General features: G+C 44.2%; 1 protein-coding gene across 4 annotated transcripts in view; it reads right to left on the minus strand.

Moving 5' to 3' along the window:
- MYO1C (myosin IC) overlaps window positions 1-16,390 on the minus strand; it is a 52,599-nt gene that overhangs the window by 25,192 nt on the left and 11,017 nt on the right. Inside the window, exon 1 of one of the 4 annotated variants that reach the window (XM_018076757.2) lies at window positions 5,287-5,308. The exons of 2 other annotated variants lie outside the window; for them this stretch is intronic. Coding sequence is in view for 1 of the 2 variants with exons in the window: in XM_008930429.3 (XP_008928677.2) it covers window positions 3,527-3,544 (18 nt within the window). In the remaining variant the exon portion in view is untranslated. Of the gene's footprint in view, window positions 1-3,526; window positions 3,801-5,286; window positions 5,309-16,390 lie in introns of those variants that run through there. One more of the 4 variants, XM_008930429.3, reaches the window with a different exon arrangement.

Consider the following 16,390-nt stretch of genomic DNA (forward strand, 5'->3'; position numbering starts at 1 on the left):
TTCCTTTGATTTCTACTCCACTTTACAGTCCGGGAAAGGGTTTGGACACGGCCTGGGCTAGACAGCAGAGCAGACAGAAATCAACTGTTTTATCCAGGGCCTCAATTCCCGAGGTGCAGAATGGGATAGCTCCCCTTTCCCTCTGCATGGAAAAAGCAATAATGAAAACAACGGAGGTGGACCGGAACCAAGGGATCTTAGTCAAGCACTTGTCTGCCAGCGAATCCCTGACAGACTGAAGTGCAGCCACTTAGGACCCTCCTTCCTCCTGCCACACTGAAAATCAGCTGCACATTTTGGACACAACCAACTCTGTTAGTCAACAGCTGGGTGGGAAAGAAGGTTCCCAGATAGGCAGCTCTGGCTCTCCCATAAAAATCCTCTGCAACCAACCCCATGGATTTGTCTGCCCGTTCTGAAGCCACCTGAGCTGAGCTAATTATTTATATGACACATGTTTGGCTTGTTTAGTTGGAAAAATTAAATAACAGGAGGAAATGTTTTATTTTGCTTTTTAACTGATTTCCCAAGAGACAGCCTGAGAAAATCAGAACTGTCAGAGGGATTGGGATCAAAACCAGGTAATGACTCTGATAACACAGACCAGCAGAGTTAAAGGAAACAACTTTAACTTGCAAAAAAAGTTACCATGTCAGCAGCTGCCACTCAAGGACCATTTATAGCAGAATAACATTTTAGTTTTGCTTGTTTTAGAGCAATACATCACCAACAATGGAATGTCTGGAGTCAGGGAGCACTTGCCATGCTCAGAACCTGGTTCTCCCTCCCTGATACTTCCCTTCCCATCCTAAACCAGATGTTGGAAGGATTTAACTACGGGATACACCATTCAAAAATTGTATTAAAGAAATAGAAATGCTACATCCTTGACTAATTCTTGTAATTATTTTGAAGTCCTCCATATTTTAAGTAGGGACAAACTGAAACACTTTAAACCCTAAAATAATTGGAAATACAGGGGAAGCCAGTTTATTCTGCTCTCACAAAGATTTGTTATATCCTCAATAGCAAACTACCTCAGAGTTAAAGTTCTGCCTCCCTCACTTTCCAACCTACAGAGTCATTTAATCTCTCACCCTAAATGCAAAGCAGAATAGGAAATATGAGCAATGGATCACATTGTGGGAATCATTTTAAGTATTTATCAAATGCAGGTAGGATGTGAGGAGTTACAACTGTGAATGCAAAATTTAATCTTTAGAAAAACAGCAATGGTGGGTGCAGATGTTGCTGTAATTAATTGTGACTCAATACATTAATCAATGACATTTGACATCTGCAAGATTTAGAATAGTAAGAAACCATCTAAGGAGCTCCAGTGGAAATTAAAAGTGCAAATTATCATGGGCCAGAAACAAAACAAAGCCACAGAGATATGCATGGTAAGCAGGTGATATCATTTGTCCAATGTTAATAACATAATTATATTTTCTACATTTTACTTTGCAGGGGTAAAAGGCAGGAAGAGAAGCAATTAGCAGTGAAAAGGAAAAGGTAGCTGTAAGAACTGATTTGAAGGAGAGGAAAAATGTTTACCTCTAAGAGGGGAAAGGTTGATATTTCAATCAACAGGCTAAATATAAAACAGCAGTACGAAAAATGAATGAGGGCAAACCAGAAAGATCACTGGGGCTGGAAAAGTAAATACACTGAATTTCTATATTTAGGGAGCTGACATTTTTACTCCTGAGCAGAGAACACAAGCTGCTGCTGGTTACAAGATGCTGCTGCTGACAGTTTGCTTGGCAGTACTACCTGTGACCACAGGCCTGTGCATCCCACAGCAGCTTCAGAAGACAAACAGCACCAAAACAAACAAACAAAAAAAAAGGCAAAAAAATGCAAAACCTCAGCTTGTTGCCCTTGCAAGTGAGTTTTGATGCTGATCAGAGTGAGCAGGTGAGGGGGGGCAGCAACTCAGATGCTATCCCACAGATAAGAGCCAAGGGATGGACGTGCCCCTTGCAGCAATGTGGTACCCCCTGCACCCCCGTTCCCTGCTCCGGTCACTGCCGCACTTGGTCCCTCACTGCCCACACCACAGGGCTCACCCCGTCACTCTTGCAGCACTCTGCCCTCCCCCCTTCCCTACTGGATTCCACACACCCCACACAACCATTTTCAGACTGTCTTTCAAAGACAGTAAAACTTTCCAAACAGAACAAGCACTCCCGTGCATTCCCGGGGCATGTGAAGGGCACTGCCACACCCACATGTTCCCTCGGAGAACATCAAGCGCCACCCCAGACAACACCTCTGCCTATCACACTCTCACCTATCACATCTGACAACCTTTCTCCATCCCCACAGCTGTAGGGAGGTTTCCTGCCTCCAGCATCCCCCTTGCCAATAGAAATCCAAGCACAGGCTTCTCAATCCCTGTCATCTCCACCTCTGGATGTGCTGTTGTATGGAGGGACTCAGCAGGTCCTCCAACAGCTCTGTCCCCTTCCCTTCATCACTAAGACCCTTTCTCAGGTGGTGGTCAACACCAGACTATGCAGGAAAACATGCAAGGATCTCTGGATAGAGCAGGTATGGGATATTCCAGCCCCATGCTAACTCACCTTCAACAGAGAATTGCTTAAATCTACAGACGTGACGCTTTCAATCCTTCTCTTCCTAAATTTGGTAAGTTTACCAATTAAAGCCTTGAGCAGGCAAAAAGCCCACACACTTTTTTGCAACATTCCCTCATTCTTGACCTCAACATCTTCCACAGTCAGTGAATTCCGTGGCCCAATTATACATTGTATGAAAATAATCTTTGCATCTCTTTGGCAACTTTTAACTTAACTTAATGTCCCTCTTCCTAAGCTACAACACAGAAAAGGGAACTCACAAGCTGCTTTCTCTGTGGCACTGCTGGATATGTGGGGTTTTTTCCTCCTCTCCTACTCATCTCTTTCTCCAGGTAACAATGCTAGTCCTCCCAATCTTTTGCCACAAATTCATTTTCCCAAGCTCCCGAGGTTGTCCTGCTGCAGCAGATGCAGTGCACAGAGCCAGGCGTTCTGGTTGCTGCTAAAACATGGACAAAGTTTTCCTAAAGTAAATTCCTGGAGGAACTGAGCGGCAGGGAGTCCTCAAGCAGGTATTTCCTGCCATTCCCTAGGATGGCAGTGACAGAGACAGAAGCCCAGGTCCCTGGGCAGGGCAGGAGCAGAGCCCAACCCCAGGACGGCACCTTCCCATCCTCGTACCCCTTCCACCCAAGAAAAAGCTCCACCCTTTCTTCTCTCCTAGCTAAGAGCACAACTTTCCCCCTCTCTTCCCACTTTCTCAACTCCCACCTTGGCTTCCTCCTCCAAGCAGGTATTTCCTGGCATTTTTAATCCCATTTCACCTCCTTTCACATAACTTTCCAGTGAAGGGGTCTTTTGCAAAGCAGGCTGAAGCATTTCACTTATGTCCTGAAACCCCAAAAACGTATCTCCCCCTTCTTCTCAGAGCAGATACACATCTGAAAGCTGTGAAGCCACCAGAAGAGTTAAATAAATCTTACCCCGCCTCTGAACTTCATTTTTGCCTCCTGCAGCTCCCGCAGCACTTGCAGACACTTAGTTTACACTGCTGCAAAAAGCAGCAATCTGAGGACAAGTTCTCTCTTCTGTCAGTTGCCTTTTTTTTTTTTTTTCATGACATTTTCGGTGCAGTCAGAACTCCCTCCCTCCCACCAGCTCCTACTGGAGCATCCTGGAGAGGGCGTTTTCCAAGGAGAAGGCGAAGAACTCTCCTCCCCTCCCAACGAGGAGAGACCGACGTGCACAGACCGTGAGAGGCAGTCCAAGAGAAGTCAGCTGTGCTCTGCCTGCGGAGTTCCCGCTGCCCAATGACAGGGAAAAACGGAAAGAAAAGTAATCACAGGCGCTGGAAAACCTGGTGCAGAGCCCAGCACACAGACCACGGCAAACAGACAGGATATGCTCCGGTACAGCAAGTCATTGTACTGAAACAGCAGCATGGAGAGGGCTCCCCACCCCACCCCCAACTCACCCCAACCACAGCAAAACCCCTGGACTTAAAATTATACTTGTAATCACCCTCTCAGCAAATCAAAGGATCACAAAGCGTCCAGGGGTAGGATGTAGTTTGCTTTGTTGGCCCTTGTAAGGGCTTAGAATCACAGAATGGTTTGGGTTGGAAGGAACATTAAAGATCACCTCATTCCAATTCCCTGCCATGGGCAGGGACACCTTCCACCAGACTGGGTTGCTCCAAGGCCTGTCCAGCCTGGCTTTAGCATAATGGCTCAGCAGTAATTTATTCCAGATTCATTTTGAGGCATCCACCCCCAAAAACCACACGCTGTGTATGGAGGTCCTTGAGGTCCCCATCTCAAAATAACTCACACTGCCAAGTAAGACCCTTCTCGTAGGACACACTCCAGCCACTGCTGCTCTCAGTCCCCAGTCCTTGCAAATACAAGCAGCACATTTTGCTGTCTCTGAGCCCATCAGTTTGGTCTCACACAAAATTACTTATGGCCACAGCTACACCAAGAGTGTGAAAAACCCCACCCAACCCCTTCAGAGATACGAGCATTCTGTCAAAAATACTGTATATACAACCTTTGCTAGCATTAGGTGGAAAGTGAAACAACAAGAGACAATGGACATAAGCTGGAAGAAGGGAAATTCCAGTGAGTTATTGGGAAATCTTTTTCCCAGTGAATGTTGTCAAATACTGGAACAGGGGGCCCAGGAAGTTGTGAAACTCCATCCTTGGAGATATTTAAGACTCAACCAGACAATGCCTGAGCAACCTGATCTAAATTGGCTCTGCTTGGAAGTGGGGTTGGACCAGAGGTCTCCACAGGTCCCTTCCAACCTAAAATTATTCTATGATTCTATTAATTATTTTGTTCCTCAATGGACTAAGCTACGTAGTCATAGTAAAATGAATTAAAAGTCTAGCAAATAAAGCTACAGATCTGTTACAAAGCCCAGCCAAAGGGTACCACCCTTCAGGTGTTCCAGGTAGTTCACATTATGGGTTGTCAGGCAGATTCTCTAACCATTGAACAGGCAGAGCCATGAAATCATTCTCAAGTTTAACTGCTGATGTTTCATGACTGGCACCACCTGCAGTCAGCTCTGCTTAAAAGGGGTTTTGTTTGTTTGTTCTCCTTCTTATCAAAATGCATCCTGTTCAAGTTCTGTTACAGAAAGGGTAAAGTCGAGCTCTAAACTAAAAAGACTTAAAGCAAAAAGCTAAAAAGCTTCCAAGCAAAGCACTCCAAGGCCATGCACGGCCACTATTCACACAGGAGGCTATTTAAAACCGAGCACACGTAGCAGATGTTGTCAGTGGTTGGGTGCAGCACTCCCCTCTAATTAGCTCTGGCCCAAGGCACCGATCCCAGAGATCCCACACTGCTGCCGTGGGTGTCAGTCGGCACAGGCAGAATGTGCCAAGGATTTGTGATGGAGTTTGGCTTCTGGGAGCGCTGGGGAGCCACCAGCTCCTCTGCCCTCACCACACTCCATTTTGAAAATCCTTCGCAGGACCTCTCAGTGCTTGCACAACAACAGTTTGGCAGGACTTTTATTCGCTTATCATCGATCAGTTGGGTGAGTTATTAACAGAGGCAGCCTCAGGACACATTTCAGAGGTGGGTTTAGCTTTGGTCTGTCAGAACACTGAAGGAAATGGATAATAATACTCCAAGCCCATCTCAGTGCAGGAGCACAGGGAAGATCAAAGGCAATATAAGCTGTATTTCCCAAACTGAGCCACATCAGCCATTACTGAATCATAACGGTGAGCCCCGAGCCAGGAGTTTTCCAGGTATAATTAAAGCTGTGGCCTGGTGGCTCTAAAACTTCAGGAGGAGAATGTCAGTGTTCCACCATCACTCCTCAAATCCATCTAGTTGTAGCCAAACAGTCAATAAAAGTCCTGTTGCAATTTTAAGTATTAGCAGAGTTATCTTCATGTAAGCAACTTCCTTTCCCCTAGTTTACATCTCCTAACACTTCTCAGAACACATCACTGAAAATGCCACATAAGAGAAGAATATACAACAGCCCAATATTTAGAAGTACATTTTTTACACATTTCCCTTGGCTTTTTTTTTTTTTTAATGCAGGAAAACCCTTTTATTTATTTATTCACTGGCAAGACCTTTACTCAAAATGCTTTTTTCTGCAGTCAAACCACTGCCCAACTTTTGTTGGTGAGGAAAACACTCCTCCATGTGGGTTAGCCTAAATTAGGAGGGGAAAAAAATAGCTGGAAAGCAGAGATAACCAGCATAATTTTACTTTAAAAGATCTTGATCTGGATTATTAAGGTGATAAAACTAGACTCTTCCTTTCCAGCAGCAGAGCCCAGCCCCTGTCTGTGATTTCTGCTGAGGATGGCTGGCAAGGTCTGGATCACTACAACAGGCAACTACAGGCAGAGGTATGAATCAAGTTTTCCAGGCCTCACCAGTTAGAAGTGACTCATATAAACCCTGGATTAGAGCACTGGGATTGCTCTGCTCGGTGCTGATAAGCAGCTGATTCCCTGCATACAATTTCACATTCAAAGCAAGGGGACTGGAAACCTTTCCTGTCAGCCCTGCTCCGACAGGCTCCCAGAGCCGAGCGGGACTTGCTGAGCTACACCCACAAGCAGTGGCTCTGCTGACAAATAAAACAAGAGTTTGGCCTCATGAAACCAACATCAACAAACCAGTCTTCCCCTGTGCTGTGCAGATTGCACTGCACAATAGAACTCTGGAGGTACAAGATGCTGGCTTGGGTTCACGCTGCTCAAAAATCAGCGTGGATCACATCTACATTATTCCAAAAGCAAAAGATGTCAAGTTCATCTCTCAGTCTTTTTTTTTCTGGATTTTTATAATCTTCATTATTTCTGCCTTGCAAAAGAACTACAGAATAACACGCATTCCATAATTAGAAAGCACTTGGCAAAGATACCATGGGAAAGAAACCACCCTAAACAGGCCAGGAATTCGAGAGCCCTTCCTCTCACAGGTCAGAGGAACATCTTCACCAAAAAATAGAAACTTAACCTGTCACCCACGTCCTGCTGTCCAGATTACACTGATCCAAAACTGATTAAAATGCCTCACATTCCTAAGACACCCTATAGAAGAAACTGAAGGTTCTGAAGGACATGTATCCCACTGCTTAGGAAAAAAGCCCTGTTCCAGCAAAGGATGACCATGTGACTGCAGGATAACTGGGTAAATCAATGCCCTGCCAAAGAGCCAATGCTAAATTGTAACAGCCTTGATAACAAGGCAGAACCTCCTACCCATATCATTAGTTCTGCTAAGAATTGTCTGGATTCTACCCTGTTTTTATCTGGATTAATGCATCTCCTCTTTCCCCACCTGGACAGCAGCCAGCTGTGCTCCAAACAAGTAGTCAGGAACACAAGTTTGAACACAGGACATTGGTCCCTGGAGAGACAACATTCCTGGCCAGTTATGAAACCGCACACCTAGAAAGGTTAAATCAAAAGTCCATTATACTCACTCAAAAGGTGTTTCAAGATGGTGAAAGTTCCTTAATTTTACTGCAAACTTCATGACTGAATTCTCCGATTCTGTGGGACTGTGTTTGCAGGATTACAGACAAAACCTTAAAAACACGTGAGGTGTGGCCAAAAGGGTTCAAAAACCAGAAGACAAAGAATATTTAGATTATTATTTTGGATTCTAATTTATGCTTTTATAATGCCTAAAACTGTCAATACTGGTTTTGTTTGTTCCAAGGAAGCTTCGACAGTGAGAACACGAAACGTCTTTTCTTCCCAAGCACACTCTTTCGCAAATAAATAACAAAAAAGGAATATTACAAAAAATGAAGATGGAGATGCACACCTCTCCTTGGATTCCTACGTTTTCTCTGCGAGGGCTGTTCACTGTTTTGATGCTCCTGGTGATGGATGTGTTTGAGAAGCAGCAGATTAGAAAGCACATACGCAGGGCTCGTATTTAGTTATGGCTCCCGCACACACACAATAATTCTGGGTCTGTGACGTGAGCGAAAACAGAAACTGGGTTAATCTAACAAATTAAGATAAATTTTCCTTGTTGCTGCTTTCTGCTGAACCAGTGAAACAGAAAGGGATGACTGGCTTTGACAGTGACCATGAGAACAAAGTGCCACTTTATAATTACCAGATGCCCTTAATGTGATGCCAGTTTGTCTCATGCCTGTGGCTGCTCCTGCTCACGCGTGTTACGGCTCCGTCGGTGTTTTATGGGGCTGGGAGACCCCTCACCTCTTCAGCTGATTTTACAAACACACTCTGCCCATCCTGATTCCAACAGTAATTGTTGCACTAACTTCAACAGCAAAGTTTAAAAACAACAGTTAATTCCCTCTGATTGCTCTGCCCGTGCTTTGATAGGATCATTTTAAGCAGCTCCCCTGCAGTGTCTGTGGCAAGAGCACCAAGAGCAGCTCGGAGGGAGCTGTTAATACAAACAGCCTGACTCAGTTCAGCTCATGTGCATTCCTCCCGACTGACTTTCCAAACAGTCACTCCCAGTGGCAGGACCTACATCTTCCTTTTAAGGGGAAAAAATGTTTTCACAGGAAAAATTAAGTGTTCAAAGCCTGTGCATATCTCTGTGCTTTCAGTGACCAATCTCGCCTTTCAAACACGTTCTCGTTGCACGCAGAACAAAACCTTCTCCCTCCTTAATTAAAAGCTGTTCCTTGTTTTTAACACAGCCACTGGCTCTCTGCCATCCCTGGCACACTCAGGTGAAATATCCTAGTACACCACTTTTCACACAAAGCAACACGAAAAGAGAATTGGTTTTCCAAAGCATCAGACAAGGAAACCTGAGTGAGAAAAAGATGATGTAGAAGAACAGGGACCATACAAGCTGTAGACAACACTTACAGCTCACACTGACAGTTCCTATTCCTTCTCATTTCTTTTCCTGCATTTCTGAAAAGAGGCTCAGTGTTAGAAAGGGCTTAAGACTGGAAAGCATATCATAACAAAAACTTCTTGTTCCATGCACACTAGATAAGGAAAGAGTGAACACTGGTGCTTTGCCTGCATGTTAGATGGAGGAAACAGGATTTCCCTCTGCTACTCCCTGAGCAAGATCCCAAGGAAATGTTTCTAATAATAGGAAATTACTATATAAGGCCAGATCAGCACTAAACTGTTTGCAGTCTGGAAGAGAAGGATGGACAGGAGTGCTGAGGAGGGACAGAAGGGGCAGAGCAGGGCTCCTCACACAGGGTGACCCAGGGCTCCCCTCCACAGAGAGGGACAGCATTTAACCTGTGACTCCTCTGCTGAGCAGAGTCCTCTCCCACAGCCCAAAATAGAAACTAAATGTACAAATTAGAGCTGCTGTGTCCTTATGTCCTTCTTCTGTCGTGCCCTTGCTTTTTTTCACGGCACAAAAAAGACAGACTTTTAAATCTACAAAACAACACCTGCAAAGCAAGGCTGAGCACGTCTCTGACACGGAAAGGGCAGGAAAAGACACAGCCACATCCTGAAGCACGACATGGGCAGTGCTAATGCAGAAGGCAGGCTGACAGCTCCCCTTCCTGGGCAAGAGATCCAAGGGGCACAATGGTTTGCTGCTGCATTTTGTGAACTGGACAGTTTTAAACTGTGAAGATATTGGGCACCTGTGGAAAGAGCCATTCAACTTCATTTTCCAAGCGTTCCCATAGAACTGTAGGCGTTCATGTCTTGCAGGCCAACAGTTTCAGCAGCAAAGAGTTGCACAGAGCAGCTGTGAATGTCCCAGCAGGCTGCCAAGAGGGACCTGTGTTAAGCTGTAGCTCCAACACACACTTTTCACCATCCCTTCAGCAAAACCTGCAAGCCCAGTTAAAGACAGACTTTCCTCCTTCTTATACAAATGAAAGGGAGTTCCTACAACGATGCTCACAAAGGCCTGGTTTGGATAAAGTGATGGAACTGGAATGTTTCCCTGTGATCACCAGCGAGGGGTATCTTTCCATCTCTGCTTTGTCTTTGGAAAAGGCCAGGAGCTCTGAGCTCCCAGTGCAGGGACACTTGCTGAGCAAACACAGTCTGACACAGTCCCAGAGCTGCCACGGAAACGAGCACAATATAAATTGCTAGACAGATTTATCACCCAGACTTTTTTTTTTTCCCTGACAGCAAGAGATGTTTATGACAAAATGTACAAACAATTTTGTATCTGTAGCCCTGCTACATCCTACGTCTGTCTCCAAACACAGCTCCTAGTGGAACGTGAGGACAAATCCCAGCCAACATTTTCCTGTCAGCTGGTGAGACCTCCTTGAGCTGCAATGGTCACTTTGCCACAGCAAAGTTAGGCTGAGAGCCTTAAAAAGACAGCCCAGGCTGCCCTTATGAAAGGCTCATTGATGAGACAGTAAAGCAGAGTCTGACAGCAGAACACTCCCTACATCTCAGGCGCTTCACAGCCCCCAGGAGAGCACGGCTGAGATTTCCAATTCCCTCCACTGTTCCACAGGATTGCTCCAGTGTAACCAGGCTCTCAGGTATGTTCTTCACACCTGGCCCTTGTCCCCACAATACCTGGCCAAAAAAGGGTGTGCACTCAAGGGTGTGCTAAGCTTTCCAGGGCATGTAGCAATTCTGTGCCAAGAGGATGTTTCACGTTGGACTTATCTTTAGGGACATCTTGATTTCTGAAGATTTTTAAACTGACCTTTAATTTTTGTCCTGTTAAAGACTTCACATCCTTGACTGCACAACGAGGGGGAAAACAAGTGCAGGCAACAGGCAGGTTTTTTTTCAGAACCAGTAAAAACAAACGGTTGTGACTCTTGGAGAAGAACAACTACAAGAAAGCGCTTATATCAAATACTCTTATGCCTCTGGTCTCATGTAACAGTTGCTCCATAACAATTATAAAGCAATTCAGAAAGATGGCCTGTGCTGGTATGGCTTGTGGTCAGTGGCATCTGAAAGTTAAATTTAGAAAAAAACATTTTTGGGAACTAGCTCCCTGTGGATTTAAGTCAGTACGAAGTCTCAGCTTTAAGCCTGGACCTAAACACTGTTGCCTTCTCTATTTATTTTTCATCCCAACTCCAAGGATGCAGTCACTAAGTTGTTTGTTTAGTTTCAAAATCTGCTCCAGGAGAAATAAGATATTTGTCTTGGCTCTAAAAAGTGAGAAGAATCGCAGGTATGAGACTGGCAGCCTGAAAACTGAGTTCAACCACTCCTACTGATGTACTGTCAGGATCCCAAGTCTCCCCTGTGCCATCACTGATGATTGCAACATTCTCCTCTAAATATAGGAATTGTCTGTTTAGAACTGCTGACACTAAAACAGTAAGTTTAAGTTACTTTAATTTCTTTAGTGGGTTAAATCCAAAACCTAGGGAAGGCCACCTGAATGACATTATTCTTTACTGTGCCAACACACATCATTTTACAGAGCTCCAAATACCCAATTTACCTACTATATCAGATTGCATTATAGGAAACAACTAAATTTGACTGACTTGTCCTATGCTGCCCTTTTTTCTTTTAATGGACAACTTTCAGCAATGCAGTTTTGCATTAAAACAAACTACACCCAAACCCAGATCATTGGTACTGTGAAAAAAAGTTTAAAAAGGAAATATCTCCCTCCAAAATAGCCAAATGAACTTGTTTCTTTTAGTCAATGTGAAGCTTTTCCTTTTCACCAAGCCTGAATAAAGCTATTGTGAACTCCTAGTTTATTGCCAAACCCATGAATTTTCTATTATATGGAGACTGGAACAGAGGTAATATCTAGATTTTATGAGGATATTCAAGCTTCCAATGTCAGAAAAATAAAGGTCAAATGATTCATACTTTCCTGAAAAGCATGGGAAAGAGGATCACATATGGAACATATTTCCTTAAATTCTGAGAGTTTTTTATGAAATAGTTTGTACATGAGTGATGCCCCAAAAACTAACTAATCCTAATCCCCACTCCTGTTACTGTAATAGCCAAATCCCTAGTATGGAGAGTTTATAGTAGGATGAAGATGTACATATCATAATTTCTGTGATATTTCAGTGTAATCTGTACCCGAAATTTAGGGAAATGGTGCTACGAGCAATTTTTTGTATTGGTACAATTGCATCTCTCATAGGTTGTTCCATGTAATATCTATAGGTTCCTTAAGAAACAGCAATCTGCAAGTATTCTTGCAACACTCCATCCTGATGCCAGGAGTTGGTGATACCTGGGAGTAACAAGTTCTTATTTTCCTTCTGGGTGTGACCCTTTTTTAATGCAAACGTAGCCCTGCTGTAAGCAAACTACAAGTTACTAAGTAGAGGCAAGTTCTGTGAGTCCAGAAAAAAAAGGCATTTTCAATGCTTTAAACATTCAAACAAGTGGAGCAGTTTTTAATTTGATGATTTATAAGTGAAGAGTTTACAGGCACAGTTTGTACTTCCACCACTTTTTTCTTTTTGACTCTGTCCCAAACTGACTTTACTGGCCTGAGGCCCAAGGCAGGCAGTTATTTTGGGACAGTGAAAAGTTATAAATAAATTCTAATAAAACTATTAGGGGCACACATGATACTGAACTTCTTTCAAACCCTTCTTTGTAAGGGAACAAAGAGCATTTTACATTTATTGTGATGGCATGAGTCCCCTACAAAAAGTTTAAGGGGCGAGTTTCATCAACAGTCTGGAGTAAAACTAGATCATGAACCCAAAATAAATATATTCAGCGATCTAAAGAAGTTCCAGATTATGCTAAAAGAAAGGGGCTGAGCAGTTTCCAAAAGCAGAGGAGAGGGAAGCAGGCAGGCAGTGCAGCCTGGCCCTGGCAGCGTGTCAGGCTCCAGGGCTGGCGACCGCCCGGAGCACGTGGGCAGATGATATTGCAGCTGATGTCTGAGCTGCTTCCCTTTCCCCTGCCTGTCCTGCTGCTGCTGAAAAGGAGGGGAAAAGCCACCAGATGAAGGGTATTGTGTGAGGTAATCTCCTTCTGACTGCTCTGACAGCACCCCGAAGAGCCCACAGCGGAACAGTCTTCAACGCTTTTGTGAAGACATTTTTACCCTAAAATAGATATATCATCACTTAACAGTACACAGGGAATGATGAGTTGCCATCACGTTGGCAAAAATATTCCAGGCTGCCTGGAAAATACAGCCAGCATTTCAGAAGGATATCCCACATCCACCTGCATCAGCTGGCACTCATCAAACAATCCAGAATATTGTTTTCCAACAGTTTAAAAATGTATATTCCTATTGAATCAAAACTACATTAAATCAAATTTTTTTTTTAAGTAAAAGAAGTAGTAATCACATTGGTGTTAAGAAATAAATAAACAAACCACTGGCTTGCAGCTTAGCACCCTTTGGACTGTAAGGAATAGCTCATGTCCAAGGAAGAGTTTCAGCCCCCTGCTCACTCGGAAGAACTTCCTTGTCCTCCTCATTGCATTTTCAAGACTTTCTGCATTATCAGCAACATCAACTTAATCAGAAACAAAGACACTACAGAATAATTAGGGAGTCCATCCCTTTGTGGTTCTCAGGAACGCGCGTTCCACATCTGGATAAACATGGGCGATGCAGAGAATGGAAACATTCCTTCCCCAGCTGTGGTTAGGTCCAAATCCTTTTTCTTTCTCTGTCTGATTTACTCATAGTCCTGCATTGGGTGGTTCAAAACTACACAAACCCTGCTGAGGCACACTATAGGTGGTCCCAGGCTGAGGAATCTTCCTCGTGGCCCTTTACATCTACTGTTTAAGCAAAAGCTTCTGGGCTGTGATCTCCACCTCAAATGAGAGATCCTGAAGGAACTGACAGTGGTAACATTACCAGAAACACCAACAGTCCCACAGCATCCTGTTCTCCATCAGAAGATGAGGACTGGCACCCTTAAGAGTCAGAGACAGGAAAGCATCCACTTGTGCTGATGCAGACAAAGAGCACATCCTCAAAAAGGCAGAAGGTATTGAGTAGGTGGGAGTCCTTTCCACATAAGGGCACATCCTGCTAGAAATGCACGGATTTGGAGATCTCATGGAAATTGCATATCTTTAGATCTTCTCTTCTGGTGGTGTGTGAGGAGCCAGGACCACAACAGGAACTGTCAGAAGGCTCATCCCACTGGGAAGGAAACACTTTCTTTCCTCTCATTTGACAGGTATATTTTCTGTAGGTCCCCTTGGGGAGAGCAAGTGCTGCAGGACCGTGACAGAACCTGAGATCTAACCTTAAAGAAGTGTCCAAGAGTCTCAAGAATAGGTACTTCACATACAAAAGCCAACACATGGTATCAAACCCTATAATGTAAGAAATACATACAAACCACAGACAGCAGGTTCCTTTGCTTAAATGTTCTGTTCTAACAACTCATATTGCCAGGGCAGCATCATTCTCTGTTACAGCTACAACACGAGCTCAGCCTTCATCACTCCACAACAATGAGAGAAGCTGCAAAAAAGCTGAGAGCTCATCCACTATGCAGGGCAAGCCCTAGAATATCCCTGCCTTGCTGAGGTCAGCTCTGCCATCACCTTCACTTGTGTTGGAGTGCACCTGTGGCAAGAAAACAGGTTAAGCTCTTTTATATCACCTAAAGAAAAGCAACCAGAACTTGAGGGTTTGTTTCAGGAGCTGTTGTTTGTACGGCTGAAGTAGAAGAAGAGAGACACAGGGAAGCTCATCACTGTAAATTATTGATCCGCCGCTTTCTAGACACTGAAACTGGTAATTAAACAAATGGTAAAAAGATACTTCATCAATTATAGAGGTGTCACTTTAAATTACACTTGCTCCAGGATGAATAAAACACAGTGGTTAAATGCTTTGGGTACTTCATGAGGCTTCTTGTTCAAAATTCTCACTGCAACAACACTGACTCTAATTCTCTTATATCGCTGCTCTGGAGTTCTGGGCATGTATTAACCTTGATAAAGGGAAATTGGAGCTTCTGTTTCACCACTCTTTTCTCATACAACATCCAAAAAGCACAGGCCCACGGTCAGGAGAGAGCTTTAGGAGCTGAGAATAGTGGCATCCCTTTTCTGCTCAACATGGTTAGTTACAGGGCTGTAAGTCAAGGCCCTGCGATAACAGCCCTCACCCAAAAATCAGACAAAAAACGTTTTGTCTACTAACAGCCAGTTGTGAAATCTGTGAAGTACTGGGCAGACATCTGACACTGGTCTTATGGTTTTTAGAAACTATAGACATGCACACACCCTCCACAACCTAAAATAACACTGGCAAGCTGCTTCTGAAGCAATATGATGATATCAAAGATACCCTTTTAAGCAGAAATCATGTCACAACCATAATGAGTACTCAAATTTGATTTATGATAAGTTTTTATAACAGGGTGCACACCTTACTGCATCAAGCTTAAAGTTATCTCAATTTCACATGTTAAATATTTTATGTAAATGTAAAAATGTACTTGCTCTGATTCTGAAACAAAACCAGCAATCAAAGAAGAGCTTTGCCATCTTGCACTTGCTAGCACAGAATGCTCTCTAGAACCATTTTTACATCTCTGAAACAGGTTTCACTCTGGGAAAGCATTTATTGAAGGCTGAGTTCATCAACTGATTGAGATAGGTCAGGGAGTATGAATATTCCAAGTGCAGGACTGCATATGCAGCAGAAGCAGGCAGCTTAAAACACATGCTGAACAACCCGAACAGGTGGACACAGTTGGCATCCGTCAGGGAGCAGAGGCAGCAGTGAAGCAACAATGCTGGGAGGCAACATCAGGGAAACAGCAGCTGCTGGTGCAGCCAGAACAATCCTAGAAGTCAAAGAACTTGTGCTCACCGTGGAGAAGCGGGGAAGAAGTGAAGGTGGGAATCCAGGGTGGAAAGAGAGGCCAAAGTGATGAACCACAGAAATATGCTGTGGAAGTTGGAGACGGAGGCATCATCAGCTGATGGAAATGCTCCAAGTGGGAGATGAAGGCTGGACTGTAGGACTTTTGTGAAGCAAAGAACACCAGTGCTTAGGAGTGGGACAAGAGAATCAAAGGCTGAGCTGACTCTTCCTACCGCTCCCCAAATAATGAGGCTGAAGCACAAGGAGAGCAAGCTCTGCTGTGGGCCCGGTGCCAACAGCTTTATGAGTTCTTCCTCGCCTGTTCTAAGGAGAGTTACACAAGGTAAGGCTTTATTCATAAGTGCCTGATGGATCCTCTGTGTGCAACAGCTCCTACCAGCAGAGCAGTGTTTGTGGGAAATGGTAGGAAGAGTGTCTAAGAGAGATAAAGCCTTTGAGTTGCAGACGAAGCTGCCAGCCCTCATTTCCAGCTTGTCAGAGCAAGTCCTTCTTGAAGTCAGCAGCCTGGAATGAAGAGAATCTGGCATTTGTGCTTGGATGTATGGCTCAGACAGCCAGGGTGGAGCGGCTGGCTGGCTTTAA

The sequence above is a fragment of the Manacus vitellinus genome, unplaced genomic scaffold (genome assembly GCF_001715985.3).
Source record: "Manacus vitellinus isolate BGI_N305 unplaced genomic scaffold, ASM171598v3 scaffold_32_pilon, whole genome shotgun sequence".
NCBI classification, from domain to species: domain Eukaryota; kingdom Metazoa; phylum Chordata; class Aves; order Passeriformes; family Pipridae; genus Manacus; species Manacus vitellinus.